This window comes from Taudactylus pleione, unplaced genomic scaffold, assembly GCF_031769625.1.
Source record: "Taudactylus pleione unplaced genomic scaffold, aTauple2 ptg000198l, whole genome shotgun sequence".
NCBI classification, from domain to species: Eukaryota; Metazoa; Chordata; class Amphibia; order Anura; family Myobatrachidae; genus Taudactylus; species Taudactylus pleione.
In genome coordinates, this window is record NW_028284600.1 from 13,212,274 (window position 1) to 13,232,078 (window position 19,805).

At 47.2% G+C, this 19,805-nt stretch overlaps 1 protein-coding gene across 1 annotated transcript in view; it reads left to right on the forward strand.

The window, feature by feature from the left end:
- Positions 1-9,632: 9,632 nt before the first annotated feature.
- MYOF (myoferlin) overlaps positions 9,633-19,805 on the forward strand; it is a 166,836-nt gene continuing 156,663 nt past the window's right edge. Inside the window, 1 exon segment of the mRNA XM_088476911.1 lies at positions 9,633-9,850. Within this exon segment, the coding sequence (XP_088333037.1) occupies positions 9,763-9,850 (88 nt within the window). The 5' untranslated portion in view covers positions 9,633-9,762.

Sequence of the window (19,805 nt, forward strand, 5' to 3'; positions counted from 1 at the left end):
GGCTGCTGTTTAACATACGCATCGCCGCCAGCGCTGGCGGCGATGCGTGTGTAATGCACAGCCTGAGCCCGCCTCCTGGCGCTATTGGGCAAGCGCTCAGGGGGATGGAACGGGCTCAGGCGTGCAGCACAGGACCGGCGCTGGAAGCCTAGCGCCGGTCCTGTGTAAATGTGTAGCGCTGACCGCACTCATTGCGGTCGGCGCTACACTGGCCAACTAGGGCGGGCGGGCCGGTACCGTGGCCGGTGGCGCCCCCCCCGCGCCGCCGGTCCAACGGCGCCCAGGGCACGCACCCCGCCCAACCCCCCTAGTTACGCCACTGTGTGTGTGGGATTAGAGATGTCAATACTGATGTTAAAGTCACCAAGAATGATAGAGGGGAGGTCAGTGGAGAGGAAGTGGGGAAACCAGGCAGCAAAGTTATCAAGGAATTGGGTGGGGGAGCCTGGGGGATGGCAGATGACTGCAACACAGAGATGAAAGGAGTACAAGAGACGGATAGAGTGGACCTCAAAGGTGGAGAAAGAAAAGGAGGTCTAAGAGGATGCTCACTCCGCTGCCTTGGCAGTTGTCAGGTCTGACAGAGTGGGTGAAGCAGAGGCTCCCATAGGAGGGGGCAGCAGGGGGGGCGGTGTCAGGAGGAGAGCCAGGTTTCAGTGATGGCGAGAAGATTTAGAGACTGGGAAATAAAATGAATAGCGGGCAGTTTATTGCAAATCTGGTATTCCAGAGGGCACAGAAAAATTGGAGGGAGGGGACGGGGGATATGTGGATGAGACCAGAGTGTCAACTGCCCCTTCCCCTTGGTGTGACATAATTGCGTAATAACCACAAAAGCCATGCTTACTTTCCAACGTTTCGATGTTATGGTAGATTAGATCGTCATCAGGGTACCTGCTTAATGTAACAACGCTGCGTTGTCTGTGTGTCGCAACCCTCAGACGGATTGTGGATGCGGCCCGTATTAGGGAATTGGCTAGACCAGGCCTGGCCAACCTGTGGCTCTCCAGCTGTTGTAAAACTATAGTGTTCACTCTAGCTCTGGCGGCAGGCAGGGCGTCGGAGCTAGAGAGGGCACTTCCATGCCCCTTCCGAAAAGGGGGTGTGTCTATAAGATGCATCCTTTTTCCTCACTCTTGGGGGTGTGCCTGGCACTTACGGACACGCCGGGCAGCCCCCAAGCACTGCCGACAGGGAGAATAGATGCCGGGTCACCGCATATTTCCCCACCCATGGGACACTGCGACCCGCGGGTGAAGACGACAGCTGCAGACTGTGAGGGCAGGGCACTTTTTGCCCTCCTTCTGGAGGGCAGGGCGCAGCATCCCGCTAAAACAGCCTAGCGGGAACACTAAAACTACAAGTCCCAGCATGCCTTGCAACAGTTTTAGCATTCTCTAATAGCAAAACTGTAGCAGGGCCTGCTGGGACTTGTAGTTTCACAACAGCTGGAGAGCCACAGGTTGGCCAGGCCTGGGCTAAACCTATGCCTGAGGCGCGGAGTCTAATGTGCCGGCGGTATTCACAAGGGACCCTCGCAAGAAGGTATGTACTTGGCTGCGTCCGACACACAGGTCGCGGCCCTCAGGTTAGGTTTCCCCTATACAGGTACTGGTGAGCACTGGATGCGGTGCAGAAGAATAAACGTAGTAGACAGGAAGGGTCAAAACCAACAGACGAAACGGTACCAGGGAGCAGACGTAAACGGGTCGCAGGGAGAAGCCGGGGTCAGAACCAGATATCAGGAGCAGTACAAGGGGTCAGACGAATTCGGAGTTACAAACAAGCCAAGGTCAAGATCAGGATAACAGGTAAGTACTTTGGAACACTGGAGTATGGTATGGAGCCTATACTCTGGCACTTGTCTGGTGCCAGAGATTTCCTTAAATAGAGTGAGTTCAATTCTCGCGCCAAACGTGACTTCACGTTTGGCGCGCCTGTCACTTTAAATCCCCCTGCAGGTCCTAGGAGAGCCGAGGCCGCCTGCACTTCCAGCCAGCATGAGAGGGACCCGGAGCGGACGTCACAGCAGCAGGCGCTGGGAACTCCCTGCCCGCTGCCTGCCGCCTACGGAGACTCCAGTGCTGCCGGACCCGGTAAGTGGCAGCCGGTGTCCGACGCACTGTGACACTATGGTATTTTCCCGTCTGATGTGCAGCACATCATATGGGAAGATGCGACCACCCAATTCATCAAACAATGAATTGGGTGGATTTAGGTGTACACACTATACTATAGTTGTTGCGATCCATCGTGGATCGCAAGATTGGCCAATCTATCATATATGTACCCAGCTTATGTTACTAAATTGCTGAGGAGCATACACAATTCAAATATAAAAAAATGTAGAGCTCCTCACTTTACTAAAGCATAAACTAAGCTGTGGTATATAAATGTAATGGGATTGAAATGCCGGCGGCAAATCCCGTCATGATGAAAATCCCGACAGAGGCAGGTAAGTATGCTAACCTCCCCTGTCCCCCCCCAACCCTAATCCTCCCTTAGTGGTGCCTAACCTCCCCATGGGGGTGCCTAACCCCCCCTTACCGCTCCCTAAACCGGGGTGGGGGGTGCCTAACCCTAACATCTCCCTGAGGGTGCCTAACCACCCCCCTAAAACGTAACACTAACCCCGCTAACTGGCCTAAACCTAACCCTCCCCCCCCTGCGTTTAACAGGATGGACGCCCCGGACTTACCTCATTCAGGCACGCGTCGTCCTGGATTCCGGTATCGGGCTTACGATGGGCGTTGGTATTTTGACGCATATCATAAATCCCTAGCCGGCATTCTGCTGTCGGGATTGTGACCGGCAGTCTTGCAGCCGCTGGTCACATAACTACATCCCATATAAATAGTATTACAATATTGTAATGGAATTGTGAATATGGGTCGGAAAAGCAAAATAAAAAAAATAATGAATTAAAAAGTATATCTAGCTGGTACCTAATACTAAATGAGTTATTGAAAAGAGTGTACAGTGATTGTAACAGGTACATTTTTATCCTGGGAGAGTGAGGAGTAAATCAATTTGTGGATGTAAATTTACCTGAACAAACCTGATGCAATGAGTGCAAATACAATTCATATATGTATTCAGGGAAGCTAGTGCCTGCTCTGCATGTATAGCACCAGGGGCGTATCTGTAATGGGTGCAGGGTGTGCAGGGCACACGGACCCCTGGGTCCAGGGGGACTCACACCACACTACCTGCACCCATATTTATAATACTTACCTCTCCGGAGTCCCACGTCAGCACTATCAGCGCTGTGAAAAATTGCCTGGAAAATGGCCGTCGTGGCCATTTTCCCAGCATTTTACGTATACGCAGTATGGAAATCGCTAGTAAAATGGCTGCCGAGCCATTTTCCCAGTAGCAGCAGACTCTGGGCACAGACTTGTGCCCAGAGCCTACTGATGCAACACTGCATTTAGTGCACTGCCGGCCCCCGGAGAGAGAGGAGGGGGACTCGGATGGAGACTGCACACAGGCCCCCTCCTCTCTTAATATGCCACTGTGTAGCATACAGATACTGGGCAGCTTTTACACTGGGAATCGGAATTGCCAACTCTGAAATGAAAAACAAGCAACCAATAAGTGGAAAAACAAGCCCAATCCTAAAAGAGCCCCAAAAAAAGACCATCTTTGGGGGAGGGCTCTTTGTCCTACGCTCTCTACCTGCATAACTTCCTTTACCCCCCCTTTTGACTAGCCTAAATATTTAAACTTCCCATCCCCACATTACCTGCCCCATACCCATCCTTGTTACCCATCTAATTCCCCTCACCACTCTTACTATCTGCCTATATTGCTTTTCTCCTCCCTCTACACCACCCTCCATATTTTTACCCCCACCCTCCTTTCCTACCTCATTCCCTTACCAGTCCTCCTTTACCTGACTCTACTCCTCCCCTCCATTCCTCTCACCCCTATTCTTTACCTCCCTCATTCCTTTCATCTGCCTAATTCCATTATCCCCTCGCTTTAACAGCCTCAGTAGTTTTAACTCCCCCCATATACTGCCTCATTTCTATCATCTATTTTACCTCTCCCTCTTTCCTGCCCCCTCCAACTATACCCTGTCCTCTGCCTACTGCCCTCTGTTCCCCAGACACAACCTTTGTCCCTCCCTCAGTCACTACCAGTGTAATAGCACACACACACACACACTTAATGACTCCGGGTACAGGGACCCATGAGCCCTTTTCCACATACCTGTGTTACGTAAGTGACCTTGCGGCTCCACCCCCTCTACCCGGCGAGAGACAGCAGCTTGCGCCCTGTGCACAAAAAAAAGCACGAGCCCAAAAAACTGTTACCTACAGCTGGGCAAAAAGAAAAAATGCGACAGAAGTAAATAGCGAGCCCGATTCTGCTTGTTATAGGAGGAATTGGCAAATCTGCTGGGAATTAGTGTTCAGTTAGGATGTCTCCTCCCACAGTGCAAGATGGCTATGCTGAGGTGTAAGATTGCATCTTCTAGCCAAGAGTAAAGGTGCCTACACACTTAGCCATATTTTACATGAATTGCACGATTCCGACGCATCGTGACGACAAATCGTGTAAAATATGCCCAGATCGTGAGTGTAAACTCACGATCCTGATGCCGATGTGCGTCCCCGCAGGTCGTACATCGCATCTTCAGATCTGCCGTACTGTAGGGCAGATTTTCCCTTACAGTTAAGGATGCACGATAGATCATTTGTCACATTGGACACTTTTTACACCAAATCGTGTGCAGGACTGCCAGGGAGCTGCCGGGGGAGAGTTCAAGGGAAGTCGTACACGATGTCGGATCGTGAGCACATCGCCAAGTGTGTAGGTACCTTTACTCCTAATCTCCCCCTCTGCAGTATATTGTTTGCTTTATTTACTTCCTAAGAATACGAAGGCATTTCACCAACTTCTCCCTGGTTTACACAGTCATGCAGACAACCTCAAACAATACACTATGGCCCTCATTCAGAGCCGCTCGCAATTAGCGCTCGCTCGTTCATAAAAAGGGGGTGGCTATTCAAATGAACCGTTCGCTCTTTGCGGTCTGTTGCCGCCTCCATGTCTGAACGAGCGAGCAAAACATACGCTCGTTTATTTGATAAAAATGCCCCCTGGCCGCTCGCATCATACGTTATGTCCGCTATTTATTAGATTAATCGAGTTCATCGACCAGCGTATGAACTGCTCGCTATTTTTGTGGTTGGTTTTTTCAACCACAATATTGCGAGCAGTTCTGACTATAAAATAACCCAGTGACGTGGTGAATGACGCTGCTGTATTAATTATGCACACCCATAAAACGCCCGCTTTGACCTTTAAGCACGCCTGCGTTCTGATCTCCACTCCCCCTTTTCAAGCACCTTCCCCTGTTACCACCCACATACGCCTCATTCTGTCACTCAAATTAGCAGGCACACGCTATATAGCGAACAAACGATTTTCGGCCGCACTGACTGGTTCGCGCATGCGTACTAAAAACCGTACGCATGCGCAGATGTGCAAATATCGCTCGGAACGAGCGTACTGCCGCTTACGAGCGGCTCTGAATGAGGGCCTATATCCCTCTCTGTTTATATTACATAAACTTGTAAATCCTTACATTACACTTTATCTCCTCTCCATACAAAGACCTATACATACACCACAAAACTTCAGACTATACACTGTGTCCTTCATTCTTAAGTTAAAACACACCTACTACAGGCACTCACAGGAGTATTGAAATCGTGGTTCTACGCTGACTAAATAAACTGGGAATATGTCCAGAGAAGAATGAAATGTCTCCTTACATCATACATGCCAAGTCTTCCAAAAGTACTGTGAGACTTCCAAATTTGGGGGAGTTCTGCCAGCATCCAGGAAGAGGGCACCCCTCTCACACGCTGCCACTGATGTGACACGGTATGAATTTTGTCATCACCACCCTGTACCTACAACGTAATACCACAAATGGAATATGGTTAATATTCCCACCGCAGGTATTCCGGCCCTCAGAATGCCGGCACCAGAATCCCGACCCTTGTCAGAATACCGGTGCCGGCATCCTGAAGGTAAGTGTTGGGTTTAGGGACTAGGGGGAGGGTTAGGCACTAAGAGGGGATGGTTAGGTTTAGGGTGCGGGTAGGGGAGGGGGAGGTTAGGTTTATACACTAGGGGGAGGTTAGGGTCAGGCACCTGGGAGGGAGGGTATAGATAGGGAGAGGGGGACGGTTAGAATACTACCCGACAAGGGTCTTTGGGCCTGATTCAGAGCCGGACGCTCTGAACGAGCGCCCGCTCTGAATCAGGGCGTTTTTTGTTTTTTTTGGTGCATCCTGGACGCTCGCATAGCTGTGGGTTACCACCCACAGCTTATGCGAGAGTCCATGACGATGGTCAAGACCATCGCGACCATCAGGCTTGCGATGAGACCCTGCGGTAGGGTCTCAGTGACCGCAAGCCCTGGAGTGATTTTGGCTCTATCACTAGTGATGTCAGTGGGGCAAGACCCAGATGGTAGGCGTTCCCATGGGAACGCCTCCGTCTGGCAGCCACACCCCCGGCACGCCCACCAAAGGGGGCGTGCTGTCACTCACCATTGACAGCACACCCCCTCTGGTGCGAGACCCGGAGCGACAGCTTGGCTGTCGCTATGCGGGTCTCGCGCATGCGCACGACGGAGCTCCCTCCATCGTGCACATGCAGGGCACCATCGACCCGCTTGCGAGTGCTCAGCGCTCGCGAGCGGGTCTGAATCAGGCCCTGTGTTCTAACCCTGTCGGGATGCCTGCACCGGGATTCTGACCTCCGGGATTCCGAGCATCAGCATCCCGTACCCATCCCGCCACAAACTGCTGAATATATTGCATGGGGCAAGTCACGATTGATGTGCTCATCCCTCCCCTTGGACCCACCACTCCCCTGTTCTCCCGACTGGCTCATCAGGAAAGGAATGTAGATAAGTATGCCTTACATATTGTTTGTACTTCTTTCCCCACTAATAATTTTATACACTTTTATCCTACTCATCAGTGTTGAGCTAAAATTTGTAATTACAACAATCAGCAAGCAACTTACTTATACACATTACGTCTAATTGTCCCCAAATTCTTTTCAATATATGTAACATAGTCTCTTACCCCAAGCATATTTAGGGGGAGATTTATCAAAGCTTGGCCCTATCATAATCCACTACTGGTTTACTCTGAGTGATTCAACATTAACGTCAACTGTCAGTGCTGTGGCCATTTATGTTCCTCCTTTGGTGGTATCCTCAGCCTCCTGAGTGGCAGCAGCTGCTGCTGAAAATGGGAAATAAGTATCCTGGGCATGTTTCAAGCAACGCACGGTTACTCCGAGCTGGCGGATAACCACAAGAGTGTCTGTGCAGTGTGAAAACCTTCACTTGAACCGTAAAGGAGGTTTGGTTAAAATAAATGGTGAAGGACAGTTATACTTGACAGCAGTGAAATGTTTAAAGATTTCTACCATGACTTGTTCATGATTCATGTCTCCACCTTCCACTATCTCCTCATTCCAGCCATACCACACTGCAGGAAGCTGCACATGAATGCCCGTCACCTATGGCAACTTAATGTAGACTGTTAATGCTGCTGCCTTACACTAGCCACATATTTTTCTGCAACCAACAGCTACAATTGTTATTCTGCTCCCTTATGTGTCAAGTGTTCAAGTGCAGCTCTTAAGGTGCCCATACACGGTGCGATGCACCGTCTAGGGCGACTGCTGATCCGTCGGCAGACGGATCGTGCTGTCACCGCTGACAATCGTGCGGTCCTCGCAGACTGCACGATATGCTAACTCCCCCCTCCTTCATCTGAATGGGATCGTACATCACGTCCCAGATCGGATGAACATGCAGGAAGACCTAGGGATGCGATTTACGATCCTGCGGGAGCGCGCAGCATGATATCAGGTACGATGTTGTGCCCATACATGGCACGATATAGCACCTATATCGTGCCGATCCGTCAGTTCGGCATGTATATCGTACCGTGTGTGGGGGCCTTTAGATTGTAAATTCTTATGGGCAGGGCCATCTTTCATGTCATTGTAGGATATTTATATGTGTCTTGTTCTCAGTGTGCAGCGCTACATTATATATCAGTACTTTAGAAATAAAGGCTAAAAATGATATCCCATGAAAATACTTTTGTAGCTAAGCATGCTGCATGCAGGGGTTATGTGGTGTCAGATGGGCAGATCAGATTGAACACCAGCACTTTCCCAAAGCTACAGCTGCAAGAATATAAGTGCATTCCAGGACCTCTGTATCTGTATTGTAACATATGGAGACAGTTAGTACACCAGTGCTGAGACCAACAGTGGGAGGTGCCCCTTATTGAATATACAAACTGTATGTAACAAAAGGTCAGTTTAAGAGCAAAGAGTTTTTCAACCGTACCACAATAGTTCATATTTAAGCTTTTGGATTCGGTTTTGAGCTAAAATAATTTGCTAATAAAGTTTTAGCTGTCAGATTTCTGCAGTGTCAAAAAATCAACTTGATTCTTTTTTTCATCCAACCAGAAGACTCTTGTCTGCCAGGTTCAAATACGGCTCACTGATACTGTGATGAACTTCCAGGGACTTACAGTATGTAGGGTTAGGAGTAAATACAGCTGAAAGGTGCAACTTTGTTCCATGGCAAAGTTAGATTGCACTGCAGGGAGAAGGGGCAAAGAGGTTCCAGGTTGAGAGGGAGCGTGTTATGTCTCAATTCTAAATCACAGTGTTAAAACAAACCTGTCCTGTGTTTCTGTGTGTCCTGGTCTGCAGATGTATCTGCAGACGGTGCAGATCTTACAGATTGCCCAATTCATTGTGATGGACGTCACAACTGGGCAGGCATTTACATGCACCCGCCCAGTTGAACTGTCAATTACTGCCGGCCCATGCAGCAAGTGTGTGGATGGATGGCTGACCAACCATACACTCAGCACAATGCACCAATATATATGCCGTGTGCTGTGCAGCACAGCCGACGCGATATGTCTGTGACCGACGTCGCTCACAGATATATCACTGGTACACACTGCCCGATGCACACACAATATAATGGCCATTCAATTGAACGGCCGATATGTCAGCCAGTATGTACCTAACTTTACATGCAGAAGCAGACCATGCTATCCCTCCATGCAAATTTATAATACCCAGTAGCCTAATTCGATCACAACTCTGAGACACTATGGCAGGGCATGCTGGGATGTGTAGTTCCACAACAGCTGCTGTGTAATATAATTGGCACTATTGAAATAAGCAAAAATAATAAATCTGACCAGCATTCAATATAACCTTCTCCAATAATCCCTACTGCACATTAACCAGGACAGTTACCATTTATAAAGCGTACAACAGAATCAAGCACTGGGGTGTAACACAGTGATTCATTAATAACATCACACTCTAATGGACAACAGAATGAAACATTGGGCAGCCAGTGTTATAGAGTCAGTGTGTCAGACATTTAATAAGAGTGTATTAGTGAATGGTGCATGTTGAGCTCAGGTGAGAGCTGACAGGCTAGGACCTGCAGAGAGATCATTTTACAGGTATTGTGCACAGCCTTTAAGTGAGTAATCGTCGCTCAAAAGATCCACCCAACTTTTTCTTTAAAGAAACAATCCCATTTCTGTAGCTGCTTCCCAGTCCGATCAGCAGCGCTCTCTGTGGCTGAGCTGTAGTTAGGAAGCTCCCTACAGCTGGTGCCAGGAGCAGCAGCTCTACCCCATATACAGGCAGTCTACCAAACACTGTGCAACCATGCTGAAGGTCTTTGTAGAGGCAGCTTCTAACGTCCCTAAAACCAAACTTGGGAGGCCGGATCCTATAGTCACAATCACCTTCAGAGGTAAGGCATTGCTGGGAAATGCTCGTGGGATTCCTAGGACATCTGTTTTTGGAAACTTTCTCTGCTGCAGTTTTTCTTCTGAGTACAGACTATATTATCTGGTGCTTTACTTAAGTGCCTTGTAACGAGTTGTTTCCTCTCCTTTGCAACCCAAGGACAAAGCTGTCTGTAAGTGCAACATTGTAACGTGTCTGATTAGGCAACAGCTTTGCTAAATGTATGGTTTCCCCTGTGTTGTATATTATTGCTACAATCCGTGATTAAAGTCTATCACAATGGTTATCAACTGTTGTGGAATGACAAGACCCTGCAGGCCTTATGCTGTGACTTGTAGTTCCACAAAAGCTAGTGAGTCAGTCTGCTGTAGCTTGTTCTATTGAATGAATTTCTGACTGAATACCCCTATATTTTACTTTTGCCTTGTGTGCAGTGTAACCTTTATAAAGCATAAAATGAGCATGTATCTTATTAAAACAAGAAGCTACTAAAGTAGCCTCGTTTAAAATGGCATCTCAGTATTGTAATAGAATTCATATTCAAACTAGGGATGGACATTGGAAGCCCACCATCAAATGATGGCTGGCATTCCGCCATCAATATTTTTGATGCAATGGTAATAATTTTCATGGGGAGAAAAAAAAAAATTCTGATCATGTTTGCAACCTGTGGCTGTTCTTGACATTAAACTGCTGAATTTAGCTGTATTTTAACATCGTATGGCTATCGCTTTCACACCATTCGATGGTGCTTACCATCGGAAATCCCCCATCGAATGGTAAAATCACTACCATCAAAGAAAACCATTGATGGTGTAAAACCATCAGAGACCAATGTCTTACTGATATTCTGCCAACAGGATGGCAAAGTGCCCCACAGTACAGCAGCCCCTTATATTAAAACAGACTAGAAAATACTTTATTACAGTACATATGACAAGCTGAGAGCCCCATCCACCTCTAGGGCAATCCTGGCTATTTCCTTTACTAATGGTTGGTGGGTAATACTGCTTTTACATCTGTGTGCCGGGTGCGACCCAGCTGAGACCCCTTACAGACAGGCGGCCCAACCTGGCACTAATGCAGAGTCGATGACATCATCGTCAGCACGTGATGAGCCGGCTCTTTCTATGCAGTGAATGGGACCCGGGTCGCATCGATCCAGGTTACCCGTTCACACTGCATCATGAGCAGGTTGAACACACGTTCAACCCTTCTCGTGACCAGGGTCAAAATGCCGGGTTGCTTATTTCAACCAGGCCCTTTCACACTGCACAGTAACCTGGGTTACTGCGCGTTCACGTGAAATAACCTGGGTTATTGGCGCAAGCATAAAGGGATTATAATTGTGCTGTAGCAGATCATCTAGGCCAGTGAGAGCAAATATGTCCATCAGATGGAAAGTAAAATTATGCTGCTCTCCTGTTACTTATATTTACTGAGAAAGGGGCCTGGGGTGTGGGGCAACCATTTGCTCAAATAACCATTGTATGACACATGTGTGTCAATATACAAATTTATATATATCACTCATATCCTAGATTGTTTGAGCATGTATGTACATAAAATGTTTCTGCTTCTTGTGTCTTATTGCTCCAGTGTTAGGCGTTGCCACATTCCACTGAGCTACTTAACCTTAATTATTGTTGTTATTCGTTAACCATAGTTTATACCCTGGGGTGAATTTTTTTCTTAGTTAAATCCGCTCTCATTGATGCTTTCTAGTACCATAATTTCTCTCTCACAAATGCAGAAAATACAATTGCTATTAATGAAAAATAATTGTGATGGCCCCACACAATACCAGTCATAGGGTCTCATTCAGACCCGCTCGCGAGCGCAGAACCCTCACAAGCGGGTCAATGTTACCCCAATGCGCATGCGCACGATGGAGGGAGCTCCGTCGTGCACATGCGCGAGACCCGGAAAGCGACAGCCAAGCTGTCGCTCCGGGTCTCGCACCAAAGGGGGCGTGCTGTCGATGGTGACTGACAGCACGTCCCCTTTGGTGGGCGTGCCGGGGGCGTGGCTGCCAGACGGAGGCATTCCCATGGGAACGCCTATCGTCTGTGTCCGGCCCCACTGACATCACTAGTGATGTCAGTGAGAGTGATATTGGCTCAAATCACTCCAGGGCTTGCGGCCACGAGACCCTACCGCAGGGTCTCGTCGCAAGCCTGATGGTCGCGATGGTCTTGACCATCATGACTATCATCATGGACGCTCGCATAAGCTGTGGGTGGTAACCTACAGCTATGCAAGCGTCCAAAAGGCCGCTCCACATTTAAATAGGACGGCCCTGATTCAGAGCGAGTGCTCTGGTCAGAGGGTCCGGCTCTGAATCAGGGCCATAGTCCCTAAAACATTTGGAACTTAAGGTGCATACACACGTAAATATTTTCTGTCCAACCATCCAACTAGTTGATTGGTTGGAATGAAAATCTGGTAAGGTATGAAAGCAAATGACAATCAGCAATTTGCTCCCAAACGCTGGAAAATGGACAAAAACTATTGTTTAGATCGAACATTTAACAAACTTGTCTGACGACCATTTTCATCTGTCTTCTGGCATTTAGGAGCAAATTGCTGATCATCATTTACTCCCATACGCTACCAGATTTTCATTCCAACCAATCAACTGGTTGGATGGTTGGATAGAAAATCTTTAGTAGTGCATGCACCTAAGTTTCCATCCCTACCTTGTTGGTCAATTACGTTGTAAAACTGACCTATTACATGTTATGCTATGTATGTGACCTACATTTATTTGCAATACAGATCTTCTAAAATATTTATTGTCAATGTGTCCTGCCTCTCCAGTGATTTATTTGGTGTGAATTAAACCTCTAACGTTTGGAAATATCTTCCAAACTGTCATTGGCAAAAATTACCAATAGGGGGTGCTCTCTGTATAATATTGGGTGGACTAGTCACTTTCTTATTTCCTGGCTCTGAACTCTTTTCCTTAACTGGGTATCAGCAATTTTAAGGAACTGTAACATATACATGAGTGAAAAAGTAGCTTATATGTAACGCACACACGCATGTTGTTGGTATAAGTAGTAGTGTCATCGATGACACCCAGATTGTGCTTGATGCACTAGAACAGTGAGGATTTAGCGCTGCTCTGTAAAACATTCACTAGGAAACTTCTTTCTTTTCTTATGCTGAAATCTCACACAGATGTGGCAGATCTTGTATCCTGCATAATTGCCTGTTGAGTCACTGATTTTTTTTTTTTTCTTCCTTTTTCACATCACTCTGACAAACTTGTAATGGAAACAACATGTCTGACACACTCCCCTGTGGCCAAGCTGTTCCACTTTGTCTTTAATATTGTACTTGGGCTATAAAGGGGCATCTCAGTCCAGGCTCCAGTGAGGATATAGGGGTAAATATTAGTGGTGTGTTACAACGACACATTGAGGACCTCATTCAGAGTCGGTCATTGCGGCCGCACTGATGTAAGGGAAAAGGGGCCGGATATGCAAATGATGCACTCGCAAGTTGCGTCGTTAAGATGGGAACATTAGCTGGACGACCAAGGGGAGGATGCGGCCGTAAGACTAAAAATACGCCCCCTTCTCGATCGCATTACACGTCATCTCTGGGCGTATAAGGATTAATCGAGACCATCGGAGGTGGTCGTAGAGCTTAAGGTTGGCCATACCCTCTCTTAAGCTCTACGATCAAGTCCATGTAAAATCCTCCCATGTCACATGTGCTATGACACTACTTTGTTAATTATGCACTCCCATAAAACGCCGTTTGCATAGTCAGGCACGCCTGCGTTCGGATCTCCACTCCCCCGTTCACATGCACCTTCCCGCTAACGCCTCATCCTGTCACTCAAACTAATGACCTGGCCAAGTTCAAGGAGAGAGATATTTCCAATCGTAACAGCTAGCGAACATCTGCTGCGTACGACCGAGCGGCCGCAACCGACTCTGAATGAGGACCTGAGTCTCGCTGCGGCTACCTGTGTTGTTTAGTTTTATAATTGTGTGGCTAGCTTTATATCCTGTTCATAAATAATGTCACATACTAATATACAATAGATAACAGAAAACATTTTTTTAATCCAATGCAAAGCAGGCAGGACGGGGATGGAGGAGGTTTTTCTCTTGGTTCAAATCACCTTAAAAAGCCAGCAAATCTAATGTAACAGGGTGCTCTTTTATTATCTTGCATTGCATATTATAAATGTCACCTATGTGTAGGAGAATTGTTTTAGATGCAGCTAGGTGGTATAGCCCATCGTAGCAGCAGGGCTCTCTGAGTCTCATTGTTGTCCATAGGGCTCATTGGTAAGCGCATATCACAACTGCTCCTGGTCTCCTCCTCCCGCTACACTTTGGGCCAAATTAAATTAGAAGAGAAAAGTCCATTTCCGCGATACTTGACGTCATTTTCGCCGTTTCAACTTATCCTTGTATTCAATTTGTCCGACTTTTTTCTCCGGTGCGAAAAGTTTGCACGTTGTAACCAGCGGAAAAGTTTCGCTTATGAATACCCAGCAGAAAAAAGTGCAGAATTGGGGTTTTGTGGTGCAAATTTGTGGCAACCCCCCAAACCCTTTGTCACCCAGTTTTGGGACCCACTTCTCTATACAACTAAATCTAACCAAACACTGGAGCACGTGGCATACACAGTCTTTAGACTGTAAGGTTTCACAAGCAGGGCCCTCTTCCTCACTAATACCCTTTTTCCACCAAAATTCCGGGTCTGAACAGGGTTCCTATCCGGATCAGACCCGGAATTTTGCCGGTGCCTACTCGGGATATTCCCGAGTCGGCGCTGCTCACACCGGAGTCGGGTCTGCATAGACCCGGCTTTTCCAGCGTGTAAGTGGTCGCTTGGAGATGAATGTCATCTCCAAGCGCCACTGAAGCCGGACCAATCGGCCAGCTGGCAGCGCACTCCAGGTCATCGTGACCCGGAGTTCGCTGTTCTCACAGCAGGGTTTCACGGGCTACGCCCGTGTTAAACCCTGCTAATTATCTGGGTTGGATTGCCGGGTCACTCAACCCGGCGATCCAACTCTCTCTCCCCTTTTACACCAGGGAGCTGCTCGAATCTAACCCTTCAATAACCCGGGTTTTAGCTTCGGTGTAAAAGGGGTATTATACTATCATCTCCTCCCCACTGCCTGCAATGGTACCAAACCTTTTGGGATCTTTCATCCCGTTGCTTAGAAACCTTGGATATTTTCTGCTATGTTTTATACTTTGTCACTTTTTTATTATGTTCATTCTGTTTATGTACTTTGTAAGCCACTGTGGACCCTTTGTGGCGCCATGTAAATAAACAATGATGATGATAATAATAGAAAGGGAGGTGGTGGGGAACAGACTAGTGAAGCACTGGCAACTCCTCCTTTGGCAGGATGCTATTTCATGGGACCCCTAGTTGGCCCTTATATTGTACCTCTTTTGGGCACTGTACCAGTTTCATTCATCTAGTTTTGTGGACTATGCGGCTGAAGCAGAGTTCACCACAAGGTGACCATAATTGCTTACGCTTTGTGTGCACTGAACTAAATTTGGGTATTCACCCGTATGCGGCGTTGCTTCTTATTGGCAGACACTATGATGGTGGGTAGCAGTTGTGTGCAAATGTAGGTTAGTCCACACAGCTGATTGGCTTAACCAGAGAATTGGTTTATTAACCAGGTAGAATACAGGAACAGGTAACACAGGGTTAATAGCAGGTATTGGTTTTAAGGCTTGTCCATTTGCCGCCAGGAGCATCAGTTATGCTGGGCATTGTGGTGCACCGAGGTATGTGCACACACTATGAAACTAATTCTCTTGGTTTTACACCCAGAGCTATTCAATTAATCAGCATTTTCCCTGGGTGGTAAACCATGAGATAACGTGCACTAACCCATAGATTCCTGCACTTTGCTCAGGAGAAATCCACCTTCTGGGGCTTCGTATAGCATTTGTCTTATCAATGCTTGCTTCCACCGGTGTTTCCAATGTTCAGCCTGAAAACGGGTGTAACATGTATGCACAACTCTGCATACAGTACTGTAGCAGCATTTTCGTCAACACTGCTTCAGTAAACATTGTCTACGTGTTGCTATCCCATTGCCCCCAAAATAAAGACTTGTGCTCCCCTCTGCATCAGTCCCAGTGTCTTCAATATATATTTAATTTTGTCTGAACAAAACTATACCAGACTATGCTGCGTATCCACTAGCGTACTGTGAAACAACTGCACGATTTCAATGTCCTAATCATGCAGTCGTTTCAATCTGTGCTGTGCCTAACCTGAACGATCAGTCGTTCAGTGTAGGCACCCTGCATCATCCCCCAAACATGGCCAATCTGTCATCGGCGGATTGACCAGCATGTTCGGGCGATGATAGATTTAAAAAACGACCAGCGGGCACGCGCGTCGCTGGTCGTTTTTTGACATTAAACTGCCTGATTAACAAGCGATTGAATTATGTCGTTATCATTCAATCGCTCTGTTTAATCGGGTATTGGATACGCACCTTTTACTTTTGATTTTTGTGTGTTTATTGTTTTATGGTACAAGGTTTCAAATCTGTAAAATGTTGCTGACATTTTTAGCTTTGTCCCCTGCAACTAATCTTTGTGGGTGGGCCTGTCCAGCCATGCACTGTCTTTCTTTCCTTTTATTCTCGTTCCATTAACAAAGTGCCAGAGGTTTTATCAGTTATTCCAGTGTGACGCGTAGACTAGGAACATCTTCTTTCGCTGGCAGTGGAACTGACTGTATGTGCCTGGGATAGCTAAGTAATTATGTGACCGACCTTTCTTCCTGTAGGTGATCCTTTATTTGTTTAAATAGTATAAATATGTTAAAATAGTCTGCTTCAGGCCAACAACTCAATTGTCCCAGCAAAGTTATGTTTGGCACATGGAACGCTGAATATCGGCACCTCTATCAATGTGATGATTGGGACAGGAGGTGGGAGTCCGTATTCTCTTTGGACTAATCCAAGTCAGGCACTGATTTGTGGAAGGACCCATTAATATAGTGAGGGGTAATTTGTAAAAACTTTTCCACAAAAAGTTGGAATTACTCTGGTTGGAGGCCTATTTACAGCGGCGTAACTATATTTTGCTTCCCCCCGCCATAAAACACCGAAGAAGTATTTTGTTATGTACCTCCGGCACGCGCACTCCCACAAAAGGTGTGTGGTTTTGTGATACAGTAATGCTCCTTATAACACATTATGCCACACAGTAATGCCCCTTTTATACATTATGCTCCTCAGGTGAAGATTGGAACGCCGAGGGTGTTAGTTTGGAGTCACACTGGCAGCAATTCTTGAGACTAGAGACACAGCACCGTAATCATCCTGGCGCCGGTTGCAAGCCAATTTCTGACAGTGCGTCTCCAAATCAACACTCTGCCCGCGCCCCCCCCCTTAATCAGGCCCCCGGTATCCCTAATCCTCTGCGGGGGCCATTGTTATGCCACTGACTATTTAGAAGGATTTTTGAAATATGCTGACAGATTGTGGTAAACAGGAGAGGAATCTTTTATCACACAAGCCCATACTTACCGACATTCTGGCAGCCCCCTCCAGTCATTGCCTCCCTTCCTCCAGACCATCCACTTTCACGTGCAGGAGGGTGGCGGCCATTCCAGGAGACTTTCCTACTCTTGCGGGGGACTGGGAGCTGCACCCAATTTTCTGGAGGCTCCCGGCAGTCCCGGAAGAGTAGGAAAGTATGCACAAGCCTACAATATGTTTAAGTGCCTCCCCTCCCTGCAGCCTAACACTAATGTCTAGATTCTTCAGAAGGTCAGCATTTCATGCATTAACATTCCAAAAAATGTCTACATCACAATTGTCCACATCTTGAATGTCGACATGGTGACTGTATCCCCTGTTGCATATATTCCATGTCCATTCCTGCTTGGTAGGTCGTCATTCTACTGAAGTCCTTGCAGATTGTCCAGGAGGCAATGCCGGGGAATGATGAAGATTGGTAGTCTAAGGTGGCAATATTAGGGTCCCACTAGGGTTGCCTAGGCTAGGTGCCACCCATCCTCCTGCGGAGTTATATGGGTAGCGATGTCCAGGTCTACATGTGCCCTTTAAAATTCATTTAAAAAAAATTTGTCTCACATTTTCAGGCCCCATGGTATCCGCGCCCTTATTTATAATTGGTGATTGCAATGTACGTGCAGTAGTCGTGAGAATCCTCCTTCCGAGTTGTACGGCTACTGTCTGACAACAATGAAAATATTCTTTTATAACCACAATGCTCTACCCTGAGGTGTTTTGGCATCTGTACAATCTTCATTCCAGTCCCAGAGTTTTATTTCTCTCTATCTGTAGGGGAAATGTAGTGTACAATCACAGTGGGGAATTTGGGATATGCTCATCATTTAATGGTAGCGACATACAGACACTTATTGTGCACCTGTCTTGGATCATGCTGGGGTCATCATAGGGCTGTCCATATAAAGGGGCGTCATAGGGCTGTGCATAAATATTGGGTCATAGGGTGGGCTGTGCATTTAAAGGGGTGTCATAGGGTGCGCTGTGCATTTAAAGGGGCGTCATAGGGTGGGCTGTGCATATAAAGGGGCATCATAGGGCGGGCTGTGCATGTAAAGGGGCGTCATAGGGCGGGCTGTGCATATAAAGGGCAACAATCTCTGACAAGCTCAACATTTCCTGACTGTTTAATGTATCATGAGAGCTTATTGCAGAGTTCATAGGTCACAAGTAACAGGGAAAGTGTCGGGGAATATAGACATCCCATTAACTATAGATATTAATGGCTTCTATATGTAAAAACCGCACCGAGATAAAGGAAGGACATTATATTGCTGGGACCCATAGCAAAATTTAGTGGAGGGCCCAGTGTTGATGCTAGCAGTGTCTAGGGCAAACTGGGGGCTTTAGGAGGGTGATTTGGCATTGCCACTTCTCCTTCCCTCCATGCCCTGCAAAGGCCGCACTGCACAACTGGTATTAGGGCGACGGGTTACACAAGTTTTGGGCAAGTGAACAAGTGTCATGGCAATGACTGAAGCTCACATTTGGGCTACTAGAAGTGTGATGCCACAATGACCACTACCCTAGATTCACACCTGGGCATTGAGCTTCTTTTGTAGGCAGCATAGATCTTCTATGGCATCAATTGTTTTGTTTGAAGACTTTATTAGATCAGCAAGGCAGGGAAAATACACAGCACACAATATTATCTTAAAAATGTTACAGCCCAGTAACAATCAATAGATTAGCGAGTTTGTCTGTGAATTCACAATTTTAATAAAGCAATTGTGACAAAATCTGTCTTTTCTGCATCCTCCTTTTTATTGTCCTACTGTAAATAACCATACAGAGCTTTGAGGTCAATCCTATTCCATGCGAATGGTGTGAGTTGCCGTTTCAATGGCGTTAAAACACCGGCAACGGACGGCACGCTTTGCGGCTGACCCAAGCTCAGAGTCGCATAATTTTACTTGGAGCTCTATGGGTCTGCGAGCACTTTTATGTGAATCCTGGCTGCCGTAAGGTGCGCCCATTGCCGCCATGACTCTCACCCGCAAGATCATCGCGTGCAATTGGAGTGACCCCTTTGTGTTGTGTGCAGAGTCGGACTGGCTCAGAGGGGTACTGTGGAAATTCCTGGTGGGTCTCCCTGGCTGAGGGCCCACCCCATCCTCTAGGGCAGTGATTCTCAAACTCTGTCCTCAGGACCCCACAGAGGTCATATTTTGCAGGTCACCCAGCAGCTACACAGGTGAATTAATTACTCACTGAAACATTCTAAAAGGTCCACAGGTGGAGCTAATTATTTCACTTGCGATTCTGTGCGGAGACCTGGAAAACATGCACTGTTTAGGGTCCTGAGGACCGAGTTTGAGAACCTGTGCTCTACGGTTTGGTTCCAGACTGTACATATGTTACGTTATACTGCATTTCCAGGATTATGGTGTACTCACTAGAGTGCATTGTA